We start from the raw sequence: 26,608 nt of genomic DNA on the forward strand, positions 1-26,608 counted from the left end.
ACGGCGGTGGACGGACTGTCCGCAGCGCTGCTCAGTAAACATGTGTCCAGGTGTCCGTTAATTGTCCCAGGTGTGAAGTCTTTGAAACAAACAGGACACTGAACTGAGTTCGAAAATGTCTCGTCCGCCATGTTGGTTCCCGCGAATTGTAGTGCACGTGACCAAAACAAGTGGGTACGTAGGGATGATGACGAAACGGCGTGAGACGAGACCGGGGTAGTAAAGTAACCCGTTTAACTTAAACCGGGTGACAAATGGTGCGCAGCCTATAAACTCAAGATACTGAGCAAGATACTGTCTGTATCACTACAGATACTGTCTGTAGTGAATGACGAATAAGAAATCTGCTTTATTTAATTTATTTTTTTAAATTTAGTTTCCTTCATATTATATTATATTATATTATATATAATGTATTATATTACATTATATTATACCTTAATTTAAAACAAAATTTGTCCATATAAAAATAAGCCTTGGTCTTCAAGCAGAAAAAACAATCACAAAATCACACTTGTTCCACTGTTCACACAAGCTTGATGTGTATCTTAGTTCACCATATGTTATAACTGCCATAGCACTTATTGACTTTCTTGACAAATTCAAAATGCACATTAATGAAACATGCAGTTCATCATTAAAGGCATGAATAGTTGGGACATTACTCTATGCATTTGATTTGTAGATCTCCATCTTGGAAGCCTGAGGAAGATTTTTTAATTGATCTTTAAAAGCTACATGTGGCATTTTAAGGTCTTGAAAAAAGACCACTTTAGTATAATCTATGTACAAGTAAAATTTACATGGCAACATATTAGATTGCATGAAAACTTATTGCATTGTTGCTTCACATCCTTATTCCAAGTATCACTTCTTAAAATATGATCTAGTATTTCAATATTTAGTCTTCTAAATAAAAAGCTGGAACATTTAGCCTCTGATCCTTCTCAGTTATAACAATCAAAAACACTTAGGTGAGGTATTATGTATTTTCCAGGTGCATGATGCTGTTTTATTGCACAATCAGCTAATACGTTATCTTCAGTTGTTATAAAAATTCTTTTTTGCTATAACAAAAATAACTTCCGATGTTCCCCTTCACGGTGACATCATAACAATGTTTCTCCATGCCTCCCATTGATGCCAGTATGATAAGCTCAGCCGAAGCACAGTTCCACCAAGTGTTTGCTAGCTGCTGCTGGTGTTAGTCTGGTGGAGATGTGTATGTAGGAGAGGGCAGGGAGATTGGTGGTCTGTGTGCCAGGACCTCGGGTGGGGACTGAAACTCTTTGAGGTTTGAGGCCTTAGCCGGCACATTGTGATGGCCAGTTTAACATTTGCAGTAGTATTGAAATAGTGCAAGCTGATTATTTACAGGGATCTTCAACTGCCTTTGCTGACAGGAAGACAAGAACAGAAGTTCTTTTGATTTTTCATACAGTGTTAAATTAAGTATTTCAGTTCACAAAGTGTCTGTTTGCATGTAGAACGTAACAGTTACAGGCTAACGTGAACTGAGGATGGTGAAACAGCTTGTGTCTCTGACACTCTTTGCTGGCACCTGTCACTCTTTTATAACAAGGACATGCTGACCGTCCTTTTCCTACAAAGAGTCAATTGAAGTGGCTAGTTGACTGAATTAACAGAGGCTGTGGAGGATAATCCGGGTGTTCCTTACTCTGAGGAGGTACTGACATCTGCTGCTCTTGAGGCTCCTCTGCTGAAACTCCAAGGGACCCTCATAGATAAAGATAGAAGGTAAAGGAAGCCTAGAGATAGGATGAGAGGTAGACTGAAAGTCATGGAGAACTTGGTCTCAGTGGGAAACATTTGGCTAGTCAACGGCATGTGTCTGGTTATTTCCTACCTCTGGGGCAAACTGCGCGATTTACTCTGCTACAGGAGGAGGCACACAGCATTTGCCAACCAGGTACTTACAGTTCACTTTGACACATGGAACAATATCAAACATTAGCAAAAAAAAAAAAAAGTTTAACACATTTTTTTCTCGTCATATGTAACTAAGATATTAACCAAGCATGAGTGCTGTCAGTGTTAACAACATTTAACTTTTTTTTTTCTCTGTGAATTAAGTGTGTTATCAGTGTTTATGCACAATGGACTCCTATATGAGATGTTAAGAATATAAGAATTTATTTTTATTTAATTATTTCGTAGACATATTTTTGTTTTAGCCAGCAGTCTTAACTGCCTATTAATTAAATTACTCTCACATTTAAAAAATATACTTTTCCACTTTTTTAAATTAATGCAGTTGGTTCAAATTTATTAGACTGTTTTAATAATTGCGGCAATGTCTCTCAATATGTCTCATACTATTGTTTGCATCAATAATTTCATGAAGGCTAAATGTCAAATATTGTTGTGGAGCTGCAGATAAGAACTGAATATTTTACTCAGATGTGTTCTCGGCTTCTCAGAATTTAAGCAAAATGTCAAGCAAAGTATATTATTTCTATCAAAAATGTTCTACAAACATTTGTAAAATATTAGAGATTCAAATGTGTTGGTCTTCTATTTTAATGCATTTTGTTTCAATGCATTAAAAAGTATTGTTTCCTAACTGGAATTATATCACATAGTTGCATTCAATAAATTACAATACTCTTGAAAAGTTAATTTATTTCAGAAACTCAGTTCAGCAAGTGAACATCCTTACACCAACACATATTTAGCCTACAGATGTTTCCAAACCTTAATTTCTGTTTAATTATGGTGTTTTAGCTTACAGCAAATACAATCTTGCATTATATTAGAATATTACATCAGACGAAGAAGAAAAATGTTGTTAATACAGAAATTTTGTTTTAAAAAAGCCTGTTTAATACCAATTTAAAGGTTTATTTTTTTTACAAGGTACTTTTGATCATAGAAACAAGAATCCGAACAGATATTCTAATTTATTAAACACGACTCGTATCCACATTGTTAACGCAAGCATCAAAATTTTAATACAACGTACAACATACTTATTGAAAGCTGAAGGTCAAGAGGGATTATTTTCAGATTTTCCCAGTGATTCATTATGTCATAGATTTGGATAACACTTACAAGGTAGAGTGAACAAATATTGCATTATGTGGGATGCTGACAATTTATCCCAGTCTCTGTTTATTTCAAAAAACTTTGGCATCTCTTGTAACATCTAAATATCATAATTATTTGAATTAGTTTGAAAAACACATGATGGATTATTGTTTCAGCAATGGGATATTATTGTTTTTTGCTTGAAAAGATAAAACATTAGCTAATTGGATAGTATTACATAGTAGCAATATTGGCTGTGAGTTGTGGTTTTTTCACTGTAATTTTGCAAATGCGTAACAACCTCTCTGGGTCTTTTCAGGCACTAGTGAAGCTGTTTTTGCTGCCATCTAGTGGGTGTTGTAATTCAACGTTTTCTTTAAAATCAGTTACCAACAGATCCGAAACTTTGAAAACTCAATCCACAGATGATTTTCTTGCAGACATTTGCTTTTGATTTCAGCAGCTCCTGATATTATTTAAACTATTTTATTTATTATGTTTGATTTATTTATTTTTTTGTTGTTGATAATATGTGACCAGCCAAGGAAGCCATAGGAAGACCTATTTCAAATTTACTGGTGTTTCCAAAAAGTTGGAAACACCAATAAATTTGAAATAGGTCTTCCTGGGAGTACGCAAATATAAGCTGTCATGCACCCAAGCCTGATTATAAATACACATGCTGTGTAGTTTTCTGTAATACTGGAATGGTTTACCTTGGAGGCTAAATGAAACCCTCTCACCCTCTCTTTTTTCCATTCCTCCCTTGGAATCCAGAAGATCCACCCATGATGTTTACTGTGGAAGAGCCACAGCTATGTAACTAAGCTTTATTTGCCTTCTCATACTGACTTTGACACCATTTGTGGTGTCTTCAGCATATAACTCCTCCTACATATCACTTTTAGAGCTATATTATTCATTCCTCAGGTGAATGACAGTAATCCTTTAAATGAACGTTTTTGTAACTGTGATAAAAATACTTAGACTCCTTAATTGTACCAGTGAATATTTATGTTTTTTGTTTTTTTTTGCATGTACAATTAGGTTGGGAGGCCAATTTAGCTTATATTTTCAGCATAACCACATTAAATTAAAAATAAATTTACCCATATTAAGTTTACCAGACTAACCAATAAATAAGCTGAGCGTATTTTAACACGAGTCATTGAACAAATTTATCTCACCCTGTTTGATGCTTCTTCTCTTTATCTTTTTTTTGTTTTTGTTTTTTTTTTTTTTACAAAATCTAGACACATATTAATGGAAAGGTATTGTCTGACAAGTCTTTATTGAATGATTAAAGTACAAAGTAACCCTTCATATTTCATTACAACACTGTAGTCAGAGGCCACGAGAGCACGAGAGATGAAAGAGAAAGAACTCCAGGGACTCCACTCATACTTCAGATCAGCGCGCTTGAGTTTCATAACTGCCACAAAAACATTTCAGCCCCTGACGTTTCTGAGGGAAAGTGTATCTGGAGCAGGAAGAAGTGTGAGTGGAGACATAAGCAGAGGTGGCTGGACAGTAACCAGACCGCACATGTCCCCCTGAACTCCCCGGGACATTGTGTTCTCTGCCAGGGCGGTGGTGCTCCATTTTTAACAGCTGGCCTTGTGCAGTTGCCAAGCGAGTGCCCTCACAAGGGTCATGTAAGTCTCAGTAATAGAAATACAAATAAAAATAAAACATGTTTGAGCTCAAGTGAAACCTTTGCATAGCATCCATGACCGTTTTTCTTTGGTGAAGTCTCATGTACAAACTGTCTCAGTGGGATTTATTTATAGTGTATTAATATTGTTGGCAGAATGCCTTGGAAAATAATATCCTAGCATGCTTCTAATTGTGGTGGGAATTATATATCAGTCAGCAACACAATTAGAAAAAAAAAATAGTCTATTATTAAGAATTTCAGAAACTTTGTTTAGGTTTTTCTTTAACTTCTGACATAAATGTATATAATATTTAGAGTATTGTATTGTATAGAACTAGACAACATGATATAACCATCATAACAAATTTTACCAATACAATTTGTATATACTGGTGGTGTGTACTCTATAATTTGTGTTTTATTTGTGTAAGTTTTCCTCTTTCAATGTTACTTAAATTGATACATTAATCGATCAGATTTTATGTGCAGAGCCGTTTTCACACAGTTAAACGTTACAAAGGCCTGTACAGAGGTAAAAGGCAAAAAAAAAAGAAGCATTCAAGTGAATAATTACAGATGAAATTACTAAAAAGCCACTAGAATAAAATGTCATAGAAAATGTAAATCATAGCATAGTTTCATTTTTTATGAAGAAACCTCAAATCCTAAACCAAGCCAGAAATGAAAATGACTCAAAATTACATTTCACATTTGATTGAATAAAACATATTTAAAAATCTAATTAACATTTCTATAAAATCATTCACAATTAAAACTTACCTAACATATGATAAACAGATGCATATAAATAAAGTTAAGCAACACACAAAAATTTCACAGTCATCTGGGAAACAAAAGAGAAGTGGTCCTCTTAGATGTTTAAAGATTAACAGTTTCCCAATTCTATTCCTTTGGGAATGTTAAACTGTAGCTTTAAGTGCCTTTATTCTATTCTTGAGTTAAAAAAATATTACTGTATGTAATACACCTAAACCTTGATATATGCTAAATTAGCTTTTTTGACAATTGTATGTATTTTAGGATTTAAATCTAACAACTTGCTTTCATCTTCAACTGAACAACATCATCTCATGCACCGTTTAGATTTTTCATCTCCCAGTTTTTTGTGGCGAAAAGGTCGATGCAAGGCTTTGTTCGCTTCCAGCATGAGCTTCAGTTTAAAGTTTCATTTGTCACTCGCAGGTTTAGACTATCTTAAATTTATCTACCACATGCATGCTGCCATTCAAGTGTTTATTGTAAGCTTTTACTAATTAATTGAAATTCACCCTTTTAAAATAATATTTTGAAATACTTTGAAGATTTCTTTTTGGTTTTGTTAAAAAGTGTGTGTATCAGACACAGTAGGGGAAAAAATATCCCCTACTACAGCACGCTGGAAATGACCTGCGCTGTCTGTCATCTGTTGGCATTAAAAGACAGGTGTAAGCATGTCTCTTCCAAAGTGATTAATGACTGCTTTCTGTCCATCTGTTTATGCCTTGTCAAAGGAACCTGTTCTCTCTCCAAGCCATCTTACTAGAAAGTGCATATTTTAGAGAGAAAAAAAAAAAAAAACAGTTATGTGGTGATTTTTTTTTAAAACTGTCTGGACATCCAAATGTTCTTCTGATAGACACAGAAAAAATGACAGCGGTACCTTATGATAAATCTGAATTTGCCGTAAGATGGTTCCTTCCTTTCCCCCTCACTGAACCCCTCTTCAAGCCAAGACATGGGTGTGAGTAACTGGCATGAGCTGAGTTTGGCATCTTGTCCCAGTTTACAGTCTGTGCTTGTGTTGTCAGAATCATTACGATGTCTTCAAGCATGAGTCTGTGGGAACACAAGAAGAAAAGGGGGCTGGATGGATGGAGAGGGGAGGGGTTGAGTTCAAGAAACAGATGTCTATATCTGTCTGTACTGCTGACATTAGTATAATGTTGATAAATCATAGATAACTTAATTTGAGCTATAAGACATATGGATTATGATTATGTTACCCAAGGTCAGTTAAAATTGATCCTTTACTCTCCTATGGGAGGTTATCAGAGGATGTTTTTGTCAGAGAGTAAGCACATCATAAATCATCTGTGGTCACCCATCTCTTCTTTCAGCCTGAAGGCTTCATGTCCAACTGTAGGTCAAGCTTCTTCTCAATTCCCTTGACAGCGAGAAGATGTTACAGGCAATCCAGAGATCCTTTCAGGATTGCCTGTAACTTCTACTCAGCATTTACAACAGCATATCACTGCCGTAGATATATCTTTGCTTTTCAGGTTGAATATTACACAGAATTTCTGTCTTTACAGAAAAGTCTGCCCGTTATGATGAATCTGTAGTTCACCTAAGCGGGGGCTGATCGCTAAGCATTTTCCTACTTGTTCGGCACAACAAGTACTGCGTACAGTGATCATTTTGACACCTACCAAGCAAGTGCACGGAGGTGGGCTTAACAGTTAAAGCCTCTCAGATGTCTCATAGCCCAACCACTGCCAAGCTCCCTCCCTAAACATTTGAAGCTTGCTGACGTAGGCCGGCCATTTACATTTAGCCCCCCCCCAACTCAATCTATTCTTAATACCATATCATGAGGAGAAGACCAGAGGACTGACTTCATAATAGTTCCGATTGCTTAAATTATCTTAAATTATCTTGTAGTTTCAAAGATTTAAAATCTCGTTTGAGCATTTCCCTGCTGAGTTGTACCTGGAATATTTTCTGGATTTCTTCTCCTAGCTTTCTCTTCTTCTCTGTAGAACTGGCAGCGATTTTAGTGGAAGTATTTTTGTTTGTTGCATGGACTTTATCTAAACAGTTTTTGTATCAAGTTGGTGTCTTGAGGTAACTTTTGTATCACAGGAAACCATGAGTTCCTTAGTCATAAATCCAATGGGAGACTCCAGTAATGCAGGCTTTGATATAATCCAAAACCGCATTGAGTCCCTGAGTGGCAAGATGGACAAACTCATCAACATTCAAGAAAAGGTCCTCAGTCGACTGGATGGGATGTCACAAGAAATCGATGATATTGAGCAGGATATGGAGCAAATCAAGGTGGACAAGGAGGAGATCCATTTCTCCCCAAGGGTGGTGAACCAGACCCAGGTGATGGGGCGGGAGGTGAGGCAGATCTGCAAGGAGATGAGCACCATCATGTCTGTAGTCAACCAGCGGTCCGAGCAGCAGGCCCAAAAGCTAGAGGGAATGGAGAAGCTGGTCCTTAGCATGCAGCAGGTCATCGGCTTCATTGGTGAGACGGTGAAGTGTTCAAAGGTGATGGAGATGATGTTCAAAGGTCCAGCAACTCGGAAAACCTCCAGGAACAAAGACAGTAAAGGGAAGCAGGCAACCAAAAGGAAAGCATCCACAGAGACGGTTACAAAGAAGCCTGACAAGGTGGGAGAAGCTAGAAAATGCTAAGTTGCATTACTATACATTGCCAAATTTTGTGTGACTTTGATCTTAATCAAAATTGAATTTTGGCTTTTACAGAGTAGTTTCTGAAGTGAGATTAGAAGATTTTTTTTTATGCTTGAAGGGGTTCTACATGGTCATTTATTATTTTAATCTTGTATTTGTCAACTTTCCACATGCAAAGCAGAATGCTGTGGAAACTACCAAGATAAAGTTATAGCTCGGCAGTTTCTGTTTTTTTTTTTTTTTAGCAGGACAAGTAAAAATTATTACAGCACCAAAGCTGAACAGTATTGTTTTTGCTCATTAATTAACTTTGGCTTTGAAGGATTTTTTCTATATAATTAGCTGGTTTAAAAGGTCATTTCTGGGTTTTGGCATGTACACACTTCCAAGATACACTTAAAGGGTAAAGCAATAAAGGTAGTTTATGTCACAAGAAAATGCTGCTACTGCACAATAAATATGATACATATATAAAGTCCACATTTAACTCACGTTTATGGCTGCTGACTCCCTCCTTGCGCTTGATGCAACATAGCCTCCTTTGCACGAGGCAAGGAGGGGCACAACCTGGCAGCACCAGGGTAAAGCCAGCAGGAAACCTAGATCAAAATACAAGTGGCCTGGGATTTTTTTTTTGATTGGAACAGTGGTGTTTTTTTTACCCCCTCTGCTTACCATGTGTCAAAGTTTCATGATGAGTCAAATTTCTCACCTCCTCTCTTTTGGTCTTCATTACTCTCACTCACTCAGATTTCTTTGTACATGCTGTGCTTCTTAGCTCTTCATAGTGCCCCAGTTAAAGCTCTGCTGGCAGTTTTACAGCATATTGCTACAAGTCAGTTATAAAATGAGAACACCAACATGTGGAAGAACATGCTCTGGTCAGATGGAACCAAAATAAAGCAGCTCCCACGCATGCAAAATGCAGTGTGTGGCAGAAAAGTAATGCTGATCTCACTCTGACCACACCATCACCATGGTAAAACATGATAGTGGCAGCTTAGTGCTGTGGGGATAGGGAAGCTGATCAGAACTGTTAGGAGGATGACTGGAGCCACAAAAGACTTAAGACTGGGCTGGAGGTTCACCTTCCAGCAGTACAACAACCTTAAAGATACTGCCAGCCAGAGCTAGCATTTCAATGTGTTCAAAGTGCACAAAGTATCTAAATAAGATCTAAATAAGAATCTGTGGCCAAACTTGAAAATCTATGTTTACATAGCCAGTCCAATTGAGACCAAGTTATTTTGTAAATAATCAGCAAAAACATAATTTTTTACAGGCGTAAAGCTGCTAGAGACATACACCAGAACACTTGGAGCACAAAGAAGTTGTACAACATCGAAAGTGGTCTTCAGTACGATATTACAGAGGATGCACTTAAAAGTACCTTTCAGTGTTTCCTACATATGTAATCTACTGCACTGCATTTCATTAAATGTACTTAAAGTTCAGGAAGTTAAAAGGTAAATACATAAGCATTATACAATGTCTATTTAAAAAAAAAAAAATCATCTTTCACTCAAAAACACTTTCCCATTGCACTGAAGTCACATCCAGAGCTGACCTGGGCTTTCCGTCTTTATATATCTGTAATTAAGCAGACTGTGATGACTCTGTTAAAGGGTCACTAAGTGCTATCTGGCAGCAGCCGGCGCTCAGACGTGCACGCTGCTATCACTTACATAGCGGTTGTGGTTTTCTTTTAAGTTAGACGGTTGAGCAAAGCAAAAACTGACCACATTGGCAGAAAGAAGGGTTACCGTATGTTGTAGAAGTAAAAAATAAAATAAAATAAAATAAAATCTCCCCAGTGTTTCTTTTGCTGAACATTTATGACCGCCAAGTAATCTGAATCATTTGTGGCTCGTGTTTCAACAAATTTCCGTTGTCGTCAGAGTGGTTGTCAGGTGGGGGCTTCATCCTATCCCACCTCCAGAGGTGTGAAATATTTAACATTTATTTCATGTTACTTTGGTCTCGAAATGCACTCCCTTGTTTTCCAATTACATTTCTTTACCCCACAACTGTCTCTAGGTGAACCCTAACACTTGCAACATATCCCCTCTCAGTTAACGTGAACGTTGAAAAACATATGTGGGACACCTCAAGTTCAAGATGAGTTTTTTTTTCCATCTCAACCTGATATCAGAGTGTTTAGTGTCATCGATTCAGCTGGGAGATTTGGAGAACAACCTGCAATCGCTTGTAATATTTTCCACACAGGGTCAGCATCACATTCCACTGTTGAGTGCGACAAGTGATAAGCTATAAATTCACTGTCCTGCTGCTACCTATCTATCAGCCATGAATAAGCAGAGGCATGCCATTATATAAGCCAGTATGTGCATGCTGATGTCCAGTAACTGTGGCCGCAAGGCAGTTAGGTTTTTGCAATTTGTCATATGTTGTTTATTGAAAGTGTGACTTTATGTTTTTGTGAACGTCAGCCCTTGATGTCAACTTTCATATTAAGTTTTTTGTTATTTACCTATACAGTTAATTGTATGTTACTTTTGGTCAGTGCTGTGAAAAAGTATGCTACAGATTTCGTTCTGCTTTCATGCATATTGCTGTATTTCTTTGAGACAGTATCTCACTTGGATTCAAGTATTAACTTATATCTCACTTCCACTGAGCAGAAGTGCGTGGCTCGGTGAAGATTGGTACGCTATAGCCCCTTCTGTGGGGCTGAATGTGGTAACTTAGGTTATGAGAAAAGGAGTTGTAATCACTGATGATGATGCTCTAATAATGTCAGTTTGTGCATGTAACTAGCCAGGCCATTGCCTTCCTGGGCAATTCTGCTCGAAAACAATTCTTGCACAGTCTGAGCTTTCTCCGCGTGACTCTGATTGTCTCCAACAGATTTTTTTACTGGGCCAATCAGCCAACAGAAGGAGTAGTTGTGAACAACGATGCAGATTTTCTGCACTGCTTTATAATTGCAATCTACCTGTAGTTTTAGCAATGGCAGTGGAGGAAGTGAATGAAGCTATTCAATCCGTCTTGGCCATGCTTCCAAATATAGAAATGACTTTAAGAGCCACTTCGCTTGGATCAGCACTTCTCTCCCTGCAGTGGAGAACGGTTGGTTACAATGCAGGGAATTTCTGATAAGCTTCTTAACGTCAAACTGACGTGTTACATAAGTCACGGGCAGACTTTAGCAATTGGGTAGAATTGAAAACCTCAACACACTCCACACCTCCAGGAAGCAATCGTTTCTCCATAGCTGATAGCCCAGTGTAAGACAATAGGCTGGTTTTCATCAGGCTGATTTTTTCCCAGGCAAGCGCCTTTTGGCCATTCTCTGATAAGATTCTCTCTTTTTGATTTGTGACTCGCCATCTTGCCAACTACGACGGTCTTGTTGCAGATTGAAAATGGTGGTTGAGATGTTTATGATCGAGGAGTTTTCATCCAGTGACGTACCAAAGAGTCTGCTGACAATCAAATGAGTTGCTCATAATGCCCAGCTTGTACCAGCCCAGAGGTGGTTTCCAAAAAAATGCGGAGGAACTGCACTGGATCTGCAAACAGAGATGAATCTGTTAATTGGGGAAGAACCGGTTAAAGCCACAGCCTGGTTGGACTCTTACTGGGCAGGCAGGGTTAAACCCTAAGTCTATAACTCTACCATTATATGACTCCATAATAGTGTATCACTTGCTTGTTGCAGTCTGTGACATTTTTATGTTCCCCAATCAACACACTGGTTGTGTAACGCCTACAGATAACCAAACTATACCATTGTCATATGCACTTACAATTGAAGGGAGGCATATAGCAAGAGACATATCTTCCAAAAAGTTCCACTTTTGTCTCATCAGTCCACAGAATATTTTCCCAAATGTTTCAGGGATAACAGAAATATTTTTGTATTAGCAAATAAAAGCTCTCTTGTGCAGAATATTTGTGCCCAGGATCTTCCTTATTGTTTGGCCATTAACTGAGGTAGGTGAGCATTGCACTGCTTTAGATGTTGTTGTAGGTTTTTTGTGACCGCCTGGACGAGTGGTCCTGAGAGAGTTTCACTTTGGTTTGCTGGAGTACCAAAGTCTTGCGGATGACTTTGTAGCTATATTTCGATTGGGACTTTTTGAGAATATTATGTTATGTTGTGAGCTGGATTCTAATTAAGTGATTTCTTTATTCTAGGTTTCTCGGGCTATTTTTGTCAGATATATAAAAAAAAAAAAACGTAATGATCTGAAACATTTAATTGAGATATATAAAAAAAAAAACTAAGGAAATCTGTGAGTTCAAATACTTCTTTACAGCACTGCTGCTTCAGTTAAATGCCTGTTCTGTTTGCAACAACATAAAAATTAAAATAAATGCACCCCTTCTGTATACACTGCTAAAACCCTACCAAGCATTTCCATCTTGTCTTTTTACTAGAAAACTACCTCTAGCAAAGGCAGTAAATGGAAACAAGAGATAACTCCTGCATGTCAGCCAAGTTCTCTGCAGCCCCATTACAAGATAAAGCTCCATGGACCAAAGCATTTCCTCGCATCACGTAAATGTGGAAGCTTTGTAGGTTTTTTGTGCTTACAAACTGTACATATACTAGAAGTTCTTTATCTTTTTATTGCTTGACTCTATATGCTTTTGCATTTATGATTACATAAAGGGTGATGTCTCGTTCTTAATATTATGAGGCTCATCACCACTTTATCTGGATATTATTAGTTTGATGTTTTTAAAAAATAATTTCTTCAAAAAAGTATATTTTTTAAAAGTGAGAAAAACGTTTTAGGGCAGATTTCTGAATTTTTGTTTTGGAACAGAAATACATCTGACAAACAAAGAGAAATAATATAGTTGCAAACATCAACAATGATGCAGTACAGATATTGACCTGGCTACAGGATCTACTATTTTCTTCTTCTTCTTTTTCTTTTTTTTCATTTCACAGGGGAAAGACCACAAGAGCAAAGATGGGGGAGAAAAACCATGTTTGGGCCAGAAGAGCCTGAAAGCTCAAAAGAAGATGAAACCTCCAGATGCAGCAGGTACTTAAAAAAATAGAATATAATGGGTTAATTCTCGCAGCAGTCAAATCCTCGCTCGGAAACCAATCTCAAAATCAATGAGGTCCTATTTCTGACTTCCTTATATGTGGAAGAGCTATAAATTATATACGGTGAGTGAGAGACTTAATTCAGATTCTGTGTTTTTGTATTTTTGTAGATAATATTTCGCCAAAGAAGCAGGCTTTGCTTCTTGAAGAAGTGCAGAAACTAAACAGAGAGAACACAGAAAAAACAGGTCAGCTGTTTCTGCAGCTGGATCTGGAGTCTGGGGTGACCCCTAAAGACGAGCAACCAGAGGCCCCCACTTGCAACCTGGTGGACTATGTGCATGAAGATTCCCAACCTGCTGTGGCTGAGGAACGTGAGGCTGCAGGTGTTATTGAGGAGCAAATAGAGGAAGAGGAAACTAAGGTAAAAGCAGTGCCAGTGGATGATGTAGTGCAAAAGAAAGCAGCAGAAGAAGAAAAGCCCAAAGTTCCCGAGGAACAACAGAAAGAAAATATTTCTGCTTCTGAAGAACAAATAGAAGACTCCAAGATGCCCTCTTCCGATGTAGATGAAAAAGAGGAGATTGTTACCAGGTGTGATTATATTTACCTATAACTACTCTTGTGGCAATAAGTCAATCTACATTTCTGCACAGGGTCTTAGGTTTCGGTAAACTTCCTACACAAATTACCACTGAATAATTATCTTTCACATTTTTGGTGAAGTTGAGTAGCACCGAGGATCAAAGTATGACCACTTCCTTTCAAAATAGTTTGAGAAAACTATTTTTTTTTCTCAAACAAAATAGCTGAATACAAATATAAATCAATAATTAAAACAGATGTTTTCCTTGCTGCTCTGGTTTTGTTTGCAATTAACCTTAACCTGCCATAGATATCAATTTTCATTATTTAATTTTTTTTTCTTTCAAATTCATGCTTCAGAGGCCATGCTTGGTTATTTTCTTTTTTTTTTTTTTTTGCTTGTTTGATACATCTGCATAAAATTTTTATTGTCTAAAGCTACAATAATATGACAGAACAAAACAAATCTATAAAACCCATCAACTTCAATTTACAGCGACGACCACAAGGATGCAACACCGTGCACAGAGACTGAGCAGGACCAGGTCACTGAGACAAAACAAGACAAGAATGAGGAAAGAGAAGAGCAGCAGAAAGAGGAGGATGATGATGAGAGCTGTGAGCATGGAGACTGGGCTTGCTTCAAGGCAGATGGAATTCAAATCCAGTTCAACCTTAAAGAAAAGTTGGAGAAGGGAAAACTGGAGAATGCTGACGAGAAAACGATCGATGACGATCAAAGTGAGCGGTTCTTCATCGGTGAGTCACGTCCCTCTTCTTCAGAAGCAGGGCAATGCCAGTGAAGGCTGGTGATAATAAAACTGATGACTAGAACTTTCTCTTCATTATCCCAAAAGTTAGAACATTTTTCGTCTGTAAAGCTTCAATAAATGAAAGACATTGCACTTTATTTATTTTGCTTGGTGTAGAAATCTACTTGAATTGTAAAACTGAGCTCTGAGGAAGTGGAAACAAGACTAAAGCAAGGGAGAATGTGTCACAATCATTTGATTTCAAAAATATTAAATATGTCAATGAACAAGATTTAAGTAAAATTGAATCAACCACTTCAGGGTTACACAAGTGATCAAGAGAGTTAGGTGGTCCTTAGTTGAAAACTGACAGCAAATCAACATGACAAAGATGTGAATCTTGGATCAAATAAAAATAATAGAAAGAAACAAAAATGATCAGGAGCATTATTTTCTGCAAATCATTTTTATCCTCTGGAATAAATGTAAAATGATATCTTAAAATAAACTTTTATAATGGTTAATAGCTTTTTCAACAGGAACAGAATAATAATAAATCATAACCTAAAAAAGAGGAAAGCAAAACTTCCAAAGACACATTTAGGCATGCATCTCTAAAGTTTCTGGAAGTAAATAATACAGTGGTAAGTGTCTGGGATTTGCTATGCATCTATCTGAATACAGTAGATTATGTATTTTTTCTTCTTCTTTTATCCAGTAACCTGTAATGTTTATCTTTTCAATCTGATTATATACTTTTTGGGTTAAAATTTAGGATGTACTAATGCAATAATGATTCTTTACTGAGAATCCCAGCACACTTGATCTGGATTCTACAGTTCAACAAATGGAAGTTCAGAGAAGAGCTTAGTCTTGAACCAGAGACTTGAATTCAAGCTGGCTGCTTTCGTAAACAATACACAGACAACAACTCTATCTGTAGTTATTTATTACAAAACATTTGTAAATGATATGCCAGTGCAACAATGGTTGCATGCATACTTTAAAAAGTCAACAGCAGCTGATTATCAGTGAGACATGTATGTTACACCTTATTTGTAACTTCTAAAAACAAATGACATCTTTTTGCTTGTCTCCCCGGCCGTTTTTAGACACCACTCCTCCTCCGGCAGCTCCTTTTAATCATCGCATTGTGTCTGCTAAGCCAAACCAGATCAGAAACTTTTACACAATCAACTGGCAAGAGGTCCTAGGCGGGTGAGTGTGCTGCTCCTCTTTTCTACTTATCAAAAATAAATAGGTAAAAATCATGCGTGCTGAACAAAAACCATGAAAAGATGTTATTGATTCCAGATTTAGGGCCTATTGTGTAATTGTCCTCCCCTCCCTCCCCCCTTTCTCTTCCTCTCCTCAATGGTTCATAACTCCAGAGTCATGGCAGTTATTTTTACACGAAGACTGACTGGTATGTGATACTGGATCCACAGCGCCAGCTGGTAGCTAATCACTAGGTGTTAATCCGGACCTTCAAAGAAGAGACGCAGCCTGGCTCAGATTTAATAAAATTGCAGATTAACCGCAACACTTTCCAGAAGGAAAGATCAATTCCTGATTTCTCTTGGGAAAGATGCTCTCCACTGTCACTGTCCCATTATTAAGTGATTCTTTACTGCTGCAATGCATAATTTGCACGGCTAGAACAACTTGGCTGTCTGTGCAGCCAAGAGCCAATTGTTCTTTCTGCCTCTCTTCCTACAGGGGCCGGTTCGGTCAGGTGCACAAATGTGTTGAAAACTCCTCAGGTCTCACTTTGGCAGCGAAGGTCATTAAAGCTCGAAGCCAGAAAGAAAAGGTACGACACCGGAGATACGTTGCATGACGCTGAGCAAGTCTATTTTAACTCCTACCATGAGAACTAAGCCACGTGTGATATAAAAAAAAACCCGGGGGCCGTTACAGTTTTTAGTACTTACTAGAATGTTGTTAGGCCTCTCCTGGAACAGAGGCAAAGGGAATACTTCTCACCGCAGAGAGAAAATAACTGACCCAGACCAGAAGATGCATAGTCTCCGATCGCAGAGAACAGCTGACACCTCTCATTTTATGTGTGTGTATCTGTTTGTGTCCTGCATCTGTGCATCTTCCTGTTTGCCTCTGCATCTTTCTGTGCCTGTGTTTTTGGTAGGACATGGTGAAGAATGAAATCCAGGTCATGAATAATCTGGACCATGCCAACCTGATCCAGCTCTATGCAGCTTATGAGTCAAGGAATGACATCATCCTTGTACTTGAATAGTATGACCCTTTTTTTTTTTTTTTTTTAGATTTACAGTATGTGTATGTAATGTGTTTTTTTTTTTTTTTTTTTAGATTTACAGTATGTGTATGTAATGTGTATAAATTAAGAGTACATACTAACTCAATATTTAAATTCTTGATATAATTATTAATTTAACTTACTATAGGTTGCATTGTTGTTTTTTTTTAAAGTGAAACGCCTACACTTTTTGTTGCATATGTAATTTGTTTTTACATTTGTTTTTATCATCAGTGTTGGTGGAGGGGAACTCTTTGACAGGATTATTGATGAAAACTACACTTTGATGGAGTTGGATGCTGTGGTGTTCATCCGACAGATCTGCGAGGGCCTTCAGCATATGCACAAAATGTCAATACTGCACCTAGATTTAAAGGTAACAAAGATAAACACAAACAATATAGGTGAGGGATCTCTGCACAAACTGTGAGAAACAGATGTTGTTATGGAAAAGTTCTGCTACCGTATAATAGTACAGATTGCACTGCACTATTAATGTTATCAAGCTATTTTTGGCAAATATACACTGGGTGACTACTTTTGATTTTATAAAATATGCACATCATTTATTTACTTTAATTAAGAAGATATTTAAAATCAAATGTCTAGCTCATGGCTCTTCAATCTGTGACTCCAGAGTCAGATGTGGCTTTTTGGCCCCCACTCTGTAGCATTTACAAACCCAAATAAGGGTTTGTAAATGCCTTTAATTGTAAAGGCAATAAGAAAGGGTGGATTAAGTGGCTCTGTTGGTTTTATGCAGTAATTCCATAGAATATCTACGAAGGTACTTTACTGTACAAAGCTTTGAATAATAATTTAATGTTTCTTAACTTTAATCTATGTAAATAATAATTTTGTATACAGCAAAAGGATCTCTCAGCTCATTCTACAAAATGCTAAGATTTTATTCCTTTCAAAATTTTGTTGATTAATTTTGTTCTGAAATCTGAAAGTATAAACACACCTAAATTAAATTTCTTAGATTTCAAAATAAAACATTTTACTTTGCAGATATTTGTCAAATAATTTTTTTTGCTGCTCTACACAAATTATATGTTGTATAAATGGGGTAAGAAATATTTCTTTTACGATTGCTGTTTGTTGGTCTAGCTAAAATTAATAACCAGTAGAAAAAGGTCTTTAGCATAATATTATTCACTGGAAGTAATTACATTTTTTTTTCTCACCTTTCAAGCCAGAAAACATTTTGTGCGTGAGCAGAGTGACCAACAAGATTAAGATAATTGATTTTGGCCTCGCTAGGGTGTAAGTTTCTATTTCTGATTTACTAAATGTTTTGTTGGTATTTTGAAAATGCAAAATGTCCCTGGGTTGAAAAACAATCATGTCCTGTTTCAGATATAAACCACGGGAGAAATTAAAGGTGAATTTTGGAACTCCAGAGTTTCTAGCTCCTGAGGTCGTCAACTACGACTTTGTGTCGTTCAACACAGACATGTGGAGCCTTGGTGTCATAACTTACATGCTGTAAGTAGAGATGCAAATTCATGCTCAGCTGTGCTCAAATCACTGCTAAATCTTCCTTCCCTTTAAATGCTAGCCTGAGCGGTTTGTGTCCCTTCCTTGGCGATGATGACAATCAGACTTTAAACAACATCTTGGCTTGTCAGTGGAACTTTGAGGAACAGGAGTTTGCAGATACTTCAGTGGAAGCAAAAGACTTTATCACGAGGCTCCTTGTAATGAATAAAACGTAAGTGCATTGTGTCTCTGTATGATCTGGAATTTGTCATCTCTGGTGAGAATTTAAAATGTGAAAAGTATTTTTGTCTTACGTTTGTCGTTAGCTGGAGGATGGGGGCCTGCGAGGCATTAAGGCATCCATGGTTATCCGACTCTGTTCTTCATCATCGTCTCTATACAAAGGTAGAGAAATATGACTGAAAAACAACTGTGGATTATGAATTATCTTTAATTCTTCCAAATGTCGTGGAAGACTTGTGATTTAACTTTACATGTATTTTTAAGATGGAGAGAGTCGGGTGATTACGTCAACATTAGATTACTTTTATTATTATCTTACATATGGAATAGTAAAAAAAGAATAAATATTAAATGGTATTTAAAAATGTGGAATGCATATAGACAAAAAGCCAATTCTATAAGAAGTGTTTGTACTGTACTTTAATGCAGCTTAATATTTATAAAATATTTTTTACACAATTTTCTGATTTTTTTTTTGACAGAAAAATATGTGCAGATCACGCAGATCATCATGCGTGCCCCTGATTGGTATATAAGGTAATGTTGAAAGTAATCCATCCATCCATCCATCCATCCATCCATCTATCCACAAGGGGGAAGCATTTCTTAAATTTTACTCTGACATTTCTAGACCTCTGGAAACTGACCTTCTCAATGGTTCGTTTTAGATCTGGACAGGAACGAGATGGCTCCTGATGTGGCAACTTGGACCAACCCTTTTTGTCAGTGAAATCTTCTAGACTCCTTGAAATCCAACTGAAGCACCTGAGATGTGGATTGATTTTCTGGTTACGTGTAATCCCTTATGCTCTAAGAATGTGAAATGTACTCTCACCTGGTTTAGTTTATTCACTTTGCTAGTTTGTAAAGCCACACATTATCCTTTTTTCTTTATTCAAATAGATATTTGTGGAAACACTCCTGTCATGCAACTTTTCTAAAGTCCGTAATGTTTATTCATTTCTAAAACGTTGTCAGGGATCTGCCATAGGGATGTACTTTATGAATTTCACTAATTTCTGTCCGTATTTTAGTATCTAAAAAATGGTGCTATAAGTATCTGATGAATCATTATATATTATATACTTGAGGCTGATTTGTGTGCCATCTTTGCTTTTATTAGAAGTGCATGACTGGCTTGAGGCTTCACTTTCAAATATTACTTCCTTTGGTTTATATCTAGCTAAAATGTGGCAAAAATGTTTTGTGTGGCTTTCTTTTTGTTTTTTTTGTTTTTTGCAAAAGACTTAGACATGCTAAGAAAAGGTCTACTGATATTATTGCATAACAGTATACGTTTATTTTTAACTCCTTTGTCAACTTAGCAACCCTAAAAACTATGTAAGAAAAGTACATCTTTTGTTGCTGTAGCATAATTTCACATGACAAATATTAAGAAAATCTGACATGTAATCAAAGTACGTTAATTTTGTAGATATAACCAAATTGTTATTGTACAACTTACACTTGAGTATATTTATATTTATACATTGATATATTTTTTAGGTTGATCACAGTTTAGAGGAGTCTTTAAATAGTAATCCAAAACGTCTCCTGTGGTCTGGATGTGATGTGACAAAGTGAGGGATTAAACCTTTTAGAAAAGTCTAGCCTTTTTTATGAATATAATAATTGTTCAATGGGGAAAAAATACATAAAAAAGGATTTAAGCACAACCATTAATGCAATATTCATTGATATTTTCAACAATTCAAAGAAATAAAAGGTAACTAAAGTATTTCTCAAAATGCCTACCCTTTTGCAATCAAGTGATTGAGGACTTGAGGGACATTTTAAATGAGTAATCCCTGACTTCATCTTTCCCAAACAATATATGCAACAAAGAGGCGCTTTTTTTGGAGCCACTATTCAAAATAGACAAGACAAGTGAGCATTCCATTTAAGTAAAGCCAATGTTTGTTGATCTTCATAAATCAGGACATGACAAAGCTCAAATAGTTTACTGTGAGACTATGTTATAGCATTAAAAGATAAATTTTACTTTGAGGCTTTCTTTTTACAAACCTTAATGTGTAGTGTGCTGTGTGTGTAAAATAATAAATGTAAACTTACCTAAATCATAAATATTCCTTTTAGTCTGTAGATATGAATGTGGCCCTTTAATTAAAAAATGTACTGATTGTGGTGATGTTGCTATTTGTACGTCCGCTGTCAGAATATGTAGTACCTGCACTTTATAATGTTATTTATTTAAACGACGATAATTCGCCAATCTCGTTTGGTGGACAGATTGTGTGGTCAAGTCTCTTCATGTTTTCCATGTTTGATTTCTGAACCAACATGTAACTTTAGAAAATGTACTTCAGCAACACAGTTTATGTCTTACCACCTTAATTTATTAGTTTAGTTTTTATTGCATGACTAGCTTTGTGTTTTGCCCACTTTTGTCTAAATGTGACCCAAACAGTCTTTTTTTTTTTTTTTACAGTTCTTTACTATCTGGCTAGCCTGTCTCTGGAGTCTTTTTGGTTGCACACATGCTTTTGTAGATTTCTGTATGAAAACCCCCCCCAAAACATTGGAAATGCCTTCTGTGAAGGCTCACAATCTAAAAATAATCCATTACTCATTCAGAGAACATTTATGTACTTTTAGTTTACCTTGATGATGAATATTTTAATGATTGTCAGAGCGCAATGTGCTTGTAAATTAAAGATGTCTTCACCGAGTGTTAACAAAGTCAGCATGTAGTTGTAAAGTGTGCACAATCCCATTAAACAAACCATTTTAAACAGTTGTCTTTTCCTTCTTTTATTTTTTGAAGACAATATTGCCAGACAAAATACTTTTTTTTTTTGTCATGAGCTTAATATATATTACAGATTTGGAAAATTTGTCAAAATTCAAAATTGACCTGACATTTAAAAATAATAAATGGCCTGTACTTGTATAGTGTTTAATCAAATCCAGAGGACGCCAAAACACTTCACACTACATTCCGTGATTCACACACACATTCACATGTCGATGGTGGCCAACTATTTGACTGTAGCTACAGCTGCCCAGGGACAATCTGACCAGAAACTAGGCTGCCATACACCGCCATGGGGCCCAGATAGTATAACTTTTTGACTTGTATTCTATATGACTAGTAAAATAAAAATAAAAAAATAAAAAAAATCCTATGAAAGCTAAAATTTGCAAAATATTACTGGATATTTTGAATCTGTTACAAACACATTTATAACAACTGCAGATGATTATAGGAATTTACTTAAACGATGTACTGTAAACCATAACAAAGTTTATTTTCCCTCTGTGAATAATGATCTACTGACTCCTGCTGTTGTGTTAGGGTACTACAAACAAACAGTTATGACAAAATGTTAATATAACTCTGGGAGCAGAGATTTCTAAATCTCTCCACAAACATTTCCAACCTGTAACTGTTTGTTTAGTCCAGGATTCATCTGTTTCACACATCATTTAATTCATCAGAAACCAAAGCTTTCATGTTCGGGATGGTTCAGAGAGAGTTCACATAGTCATGCTTAAACAAATAATGGCTAAGGGAATCGGACTCAGAACATGTTGATTGGGGAGCAAAACAGGTGATACTGATTTATACAGAGGAATTTTCCCTCTCCTTTTGCTCCTGTTCGTTTCTTTCTTTTAAGCCCAAGGGTTCAAAGCTAAATGCCAGCTATTGCTCCTTCCCCAGGTCCAAGGCCCACTTTGGAATGGTGAGAAATCCAATTTAAGAGGAGAAAAAAAAAAAAAAAGATCTGCCCCTCCACCACTCTGCTTTGCCTGTAAGTCCCCTCCATCCACATCTCTGGGGGCAATTGCAAGGAGCCAAATCAAAACCAGATGGACTTATTGGACCAAAAGATAACAAATAGTGCTTGTGTTCCTGTCAGTTAGAGACCACCACAGCAAAAAACCTAGAAGTGAACAAAAATCTTGGCAATAAATCTCCATAATACAATAAATTTTGACAAGTATTAAAACATAGTGCGACTAGGGGAAATGTGGAGAAGCAGCTAAAGCATTTTTGTGCAGTTGATTTTTGTCTGTGTCTTTCAACAACCGGTGCCATTCTAGGTTAGGGAAATAAAGTTCTCAGTGTCGACCTGGATCTCCAGGTGGAAAACTCCGGAGTTTGTTAGCTGATACACTTACCACCCACACATACTCAGAAAAAAAAAAAAAAGTAAAGGGTGACCCCCAGAACTCCACACAACCTCCCACCAGACCCGCTAAGAAAGTGTCCTTTGTAACAGGAGTTTCCTGGATGTAATTAAAAAATATTGGGCCCAGCTCAAAAGGGGAGAGATGAGGCTTGGGGTTGAAAAAGGCTACACCAAGGGGCGAGATTCCCTCTCTGTGCTCTTCGTTTCATGTGAGAGCCCCCGGAGCTGGCCCTGACGTTTGTCCAAACAAGCGGTGCTCTCTCTCACAGGAGCTACGCAGAGAGGACCAGGCAGTTCTCAGGGCCCTGGGCAGGTGGTTCTGATTTGAGCAGGGGTGGGGCGAGGTAGGGACCAGACCACGTTTATGTTCAGTTAATAGCACTACACGTGTCATCACATCCAGTGGTGGAAACACGCTGAGTGACTGATCTGTTTTTTACACTGCCGAGGCCTGTCGCCAGTAAAAACGTCCAATTATCCTCTCACAGTTTTCCCGAGAGAATTCACACCTGGCTATCACTGATATCAATATCAATAATCATAGACAGTTTCAAGCTGCTGCTGCTCGGTTCGTGTGGTTGACTTTACGCAACAGGTATGCGTGAGGAAAACAATCGTAAAATAGCCACCAAACACAGAATGGTTAGTTGATTTAACCTTGTGAAACAGTCAGATATAGTTTGCAGCATCTGGAGTGTAAAAACACTGAACTCGGGTCACACTGGCACTTGCATAGATGTCAGCCGGCTTTCTGTTATTTATTTGGTTTTTAGTTAGGTTATTATTGGATTGAGACTATGGATTGTTTTCCTTTAAAAATGGGATTTAGCTTTTTAGAAAATAGGTTTACAAGAAATGACTTGGAACAATGATAGTGGCATTTCAAAGGTAACTCAATTTCCACAAAGATGAATATTTAACCCTTAAGAAAATCCCCCAAAATAGAGATAGGAGATTTGAAATACACTTGAAAGCAAAGTTAAAGCTGGTTTATCAATATATGTTCATATGCACTACCTATTTCTATGCTTTAAAATTTTGACCGCTCATACTTGAGCATGTATGTTTTATTGAACACATGATTAGGTTTCTGTGCGACAAAATATTTGTCTTGGTTAAATGGCCAAAAGGGGTTTTGTATTTCAAGTTTTTGAGACAAAGTCCCTGACAACTGATCAGGATTAGTACAGTTGCATGCAGCCGATGTGGAGTTTGTACTTTTACCCAATAATAGTGAAGCTTGACTTCCAAAATGAAAATAGCTCCCACCCACCTGCAGATTAATTCCCAGACGAGGGGAGAAAGCACAGCAACTTGCTCTAGCCAATGTTTTCATTCAGTGGTTTCCACTCTGATCAAATGGCTACGCTTGAAGCCTTTAATGATCTCAGAGGTCCCCCACTGCTGGGTCATCTGCTTGGCTCCATATCACCTCCGGGTTGGGCCCTACTACTGCACAGGCGGTCCTACAGTGGGGCCATTTCCATAGCGTTTGTGTTTATCCATCCCTCTGGCTCATCCTTTGGCCTGCATGGGGTCTCTGTTCATTCTGCCAGCCCTGCTGAGAGACCTCTGTAGTCTGAAGAGGCGCGATGCTTCAACTCTTTGTGTATGTATGTGATTCACTCTTTTGTGCAACAACTCATACTGGGGAGTCTTTGCCGAAGGCACTAAATGGAGCCAAGAGTCTTGTTCAAACAAAGTAAATGTGTGCGTTGTGTGAATGTGAAGCGTATGTGTCTGAATGATTGTAAGAGCATGCTGCCTGTGTACGTTATCCGTTTAAATTTCTGCAGTCAGACAAATGAGCTCCCTCTTGACCTTGTGTCCATGCAAACATCTGCTTATTCTGCTTCTGTCACGCTTCATTGGCTCACCTTTGTCTTGCCTCGCCTTGCCCACTGTGTTGAACACAGAATCCGCACACGATACACACGTATATATTATACAACATTCAAGCTAATCTGAAACCTTGTACTTCCATATCCTACATCTCTCAGTTATGTTCTCCCATCCCACCCACGGAGTTTGTCCTCCCTCCCAGTGCACTGTGATCGATGGGCCAAGCTGCCGTTCCCCTGCCGTAGGGACTGCACTGAGGGGGATAAAAGACCCTTGGTCTGGTCTCTGCCTGACTCCCAAAAACAGCAAGTCTGGCCAACAAAAACACAGAAAAAGGCAACAAAATGGCAACCCCGTAAGGCTGCTGCTTTTGTAGTGTGAAATGTTTCCCACGGTGGAGTTTGAAACAGGAGATAAAAGACATAAATCTGAAAATTAAGAGATGGGGGCAAGACAGAAAGGTGAGGTGAAAGATGCAATGATTTGATTGATGTATTTTGTTGAAATGTTGAAAAAAGCAAATGAGAAATAATTGTTATTAATAATAGTTATGAAAGAATTATTAATAACAGTCATTGAACTACCTTTTTATCATTCTCTAGCTACTTTATTTTAAAACATCGATTTATAAGCCGCTTTCGGAGATAACTGATACCTGACCAAAACTAAAAATTCTTCAGTGGGTCTGCTCGTGGTTTTGGCAATTCTGAGCCTGTCTTCGTTTAAGGCCAGTCTGCTTTTAGAATGGAGAAACAGGAAAAGAGTCACAGTGCTGCGGTTCATTCTTCAGGCCATATTCACTTGACCACACAAAGAGCCCATTTTCAGACAGAAATTTTATGTGTTGTGTGGCAGACAGTGCAAGCAAAAAATAAAAAAAATAAAAAATAAATAAAAAGATTTACTGGGCCTGTGTCTATTCAGGGGAGCTTTGGATGATGGTTCACACTCTTGCTATCATGCTTTCAAATATGTTTTTTCTTGTTGACAATATGATGAGTTAACCTCATTGGATTTCCCAACTGTGGATTTTTCTATTTATATTTATATCTATTTTTATTTCTATCACACAAGCAATTAGAAAAGAAAAACATCAGAAGCAACAATAATTAAAGCAAACTATTAAAAAAATGTTTGTTCTTGTTAAGCCCCCTATTCTTGTTAAGCCCCCTAGTGTAGTGGAGAAATATATATGTGTGCGTTTATGGGCAGGGGTTCGTGTGGTTGCTGCATCACCAAGTTAGCACTTGAAGAACCTAACAATGGCCCATACATATCCTGCGCCTGTCAAACTCTTGAAGACTGCGCACAAACACTTTAAAGTTAGAGCCACAATCCCACCCGTTTTGCCCTTACTGTTCCAGGTTTTGTTTCAGCTAAAATAATCCTTTTTGTTGAGACTTGAAAGCAATACCCTCCTGTCTTTCAACTGAAAAGACCATTTTTAGATTCTTGTATTTTACTTTGTGCTTCCTACTTTTGGTGGGGATACAAAATCTTAAACCAACATACACTTTGACCCTGTTCCTTGGAGGGTAAACAAAGGAGATTTTAGATTATAAATTAACCAAAGATTGATGCTACGGTGAACAATTATGTAGTTCTATGTTAGGATTTTTTTCTTCTCACATTAAACACAAACAAATAAATTAAAGGGATGGTTCAGAAATTTTTAAGTGATGATTTACTAAAAGCTCACGATTAGATCCTATTTTACTTGCTGAGATACCTTTCTTAGTGTCTTCATTTGATACAAATCCAGGTGGCTGAAGGAAACCTTGAGTCAAAATGGATTTCTATCATCTTAAAACAATGCCATTTTGAAAAATGACAATACTATGAGCAAATGTTACTTTATGAAACCTTAAAACCATTGTCATGTTTGCATTGGGCTGGGTAAGTATTACACGGAAGGCAGGCATTACACAGTGATTGGGGGTGGGGGAATTGTGTCACCAACAATTTTTCTGTTTGAATCAGGCCGTGATACTGGAACATCGGTATCATGTTCCAGTATCATGGGAACATGATATACAGGTTGGATATACTTTTCTGGTTCCAGTAAAGTATATCCAACCAGATATAAATTTAAGGCTGTGTCACTTTGACTGA

The 26,608-nt window shown here is 37.3% G+C and overlaps 1 protein-coding gene across 3 annotated transcripts; it reads left to right on the forward strand.

Moving 5' to 3' along the window:
- Nucleotides 1-7,331: 7,331 nt before the first annotated feature.
- Nucleotides 7,332-21,255, forward strand: LOC103135802 (myosin light chain kinase 2, skeletal/cardiac muscle-like). 3 transcript variants are annotated; one of them, XM_007548725.2, is made up of 15 exons: nt 7,333-8,104; nt 12,533-12,670; nt 13,053-13,149; nt 13,328-13,751; nt 14,239-14,501; nt 15,607-15,712; nt 16,214-16,307; nt 16,641-16,750; nt 17,007-17,148; nt 17,971-18,041; nt 18,135-18,263; nt 18,337-18,489; nt 18,584-18,662; nt 18,983-19,037; nt 19,169-21,255. In XM_007548725.2, the coding sequence occupies exons 1-14, from the start codon at nt 7,574-7,576 to the stop codon at nt 19,034-19,036; spliced, it is 2,391 nt and encodes a 796-aa protein (XP_007548787.1). In that variant the 5' UTR covers nt 7,333-7,573; the 3' UTR covers nt 19,037; nt 19,169-21,255. The 3 variants fall into 3 exon arrangements, with proteins under 3 accessions (XP_016525131.1, XP_007548787.1, XP_007548788.1); XM_007548726.2 differs by lacking the exon at nt 12,533-12,670; XM_016669645.1 differs by lacking the exons at nt 18,337-18,489; nt 18,584-18,662; nt 18,983-19,037; nt 19,169-21,255 and having other exon boundaries at nt 7,332-8,104; nt 17,975-18,041; nt 18,135-18,227.
- Nucleotides 21,256-26,608: the final 5,353 nt, after the last annotated feature.

This window comes from Poecilia formosa, unplaced genomic scaffold (assembly GCF_000485575.1).
Source record: "Poecilia formosa unplaced genomic scaffold, Poecilia_formosa-5.1.2 Scaffold27, whole genome shotgun sequence".
NCBI lineage: Eukaryota > Metazoa > Chordata > Actinopteri > Cyprinodontiformes > Poeciliidae > Poecilia > Poecilia formosa.

Coding starts and splice junctions, on each gene's coding strand:
- LOC103135802 (XM_007548725.2), top strand. CDS start 7,574: ATGAGTTCCTTAGTCATAAATCCAATGGGAGACTCCAGTAATGCAGGC. Junction 13,752..14,238: donor AAAGAGGAGATTGTTACCAG/GTGTGATTATAT, acceptor TTCAATTTACAG/CGACGACCACAAGGATGCAA. Junction 18,663..18,982: donor ATCATCGTCTCTATACAAAG/GTAGAGAAATAT, acceptor TTTTTTTGACAG/AAAAATATGTGCAGATCACG.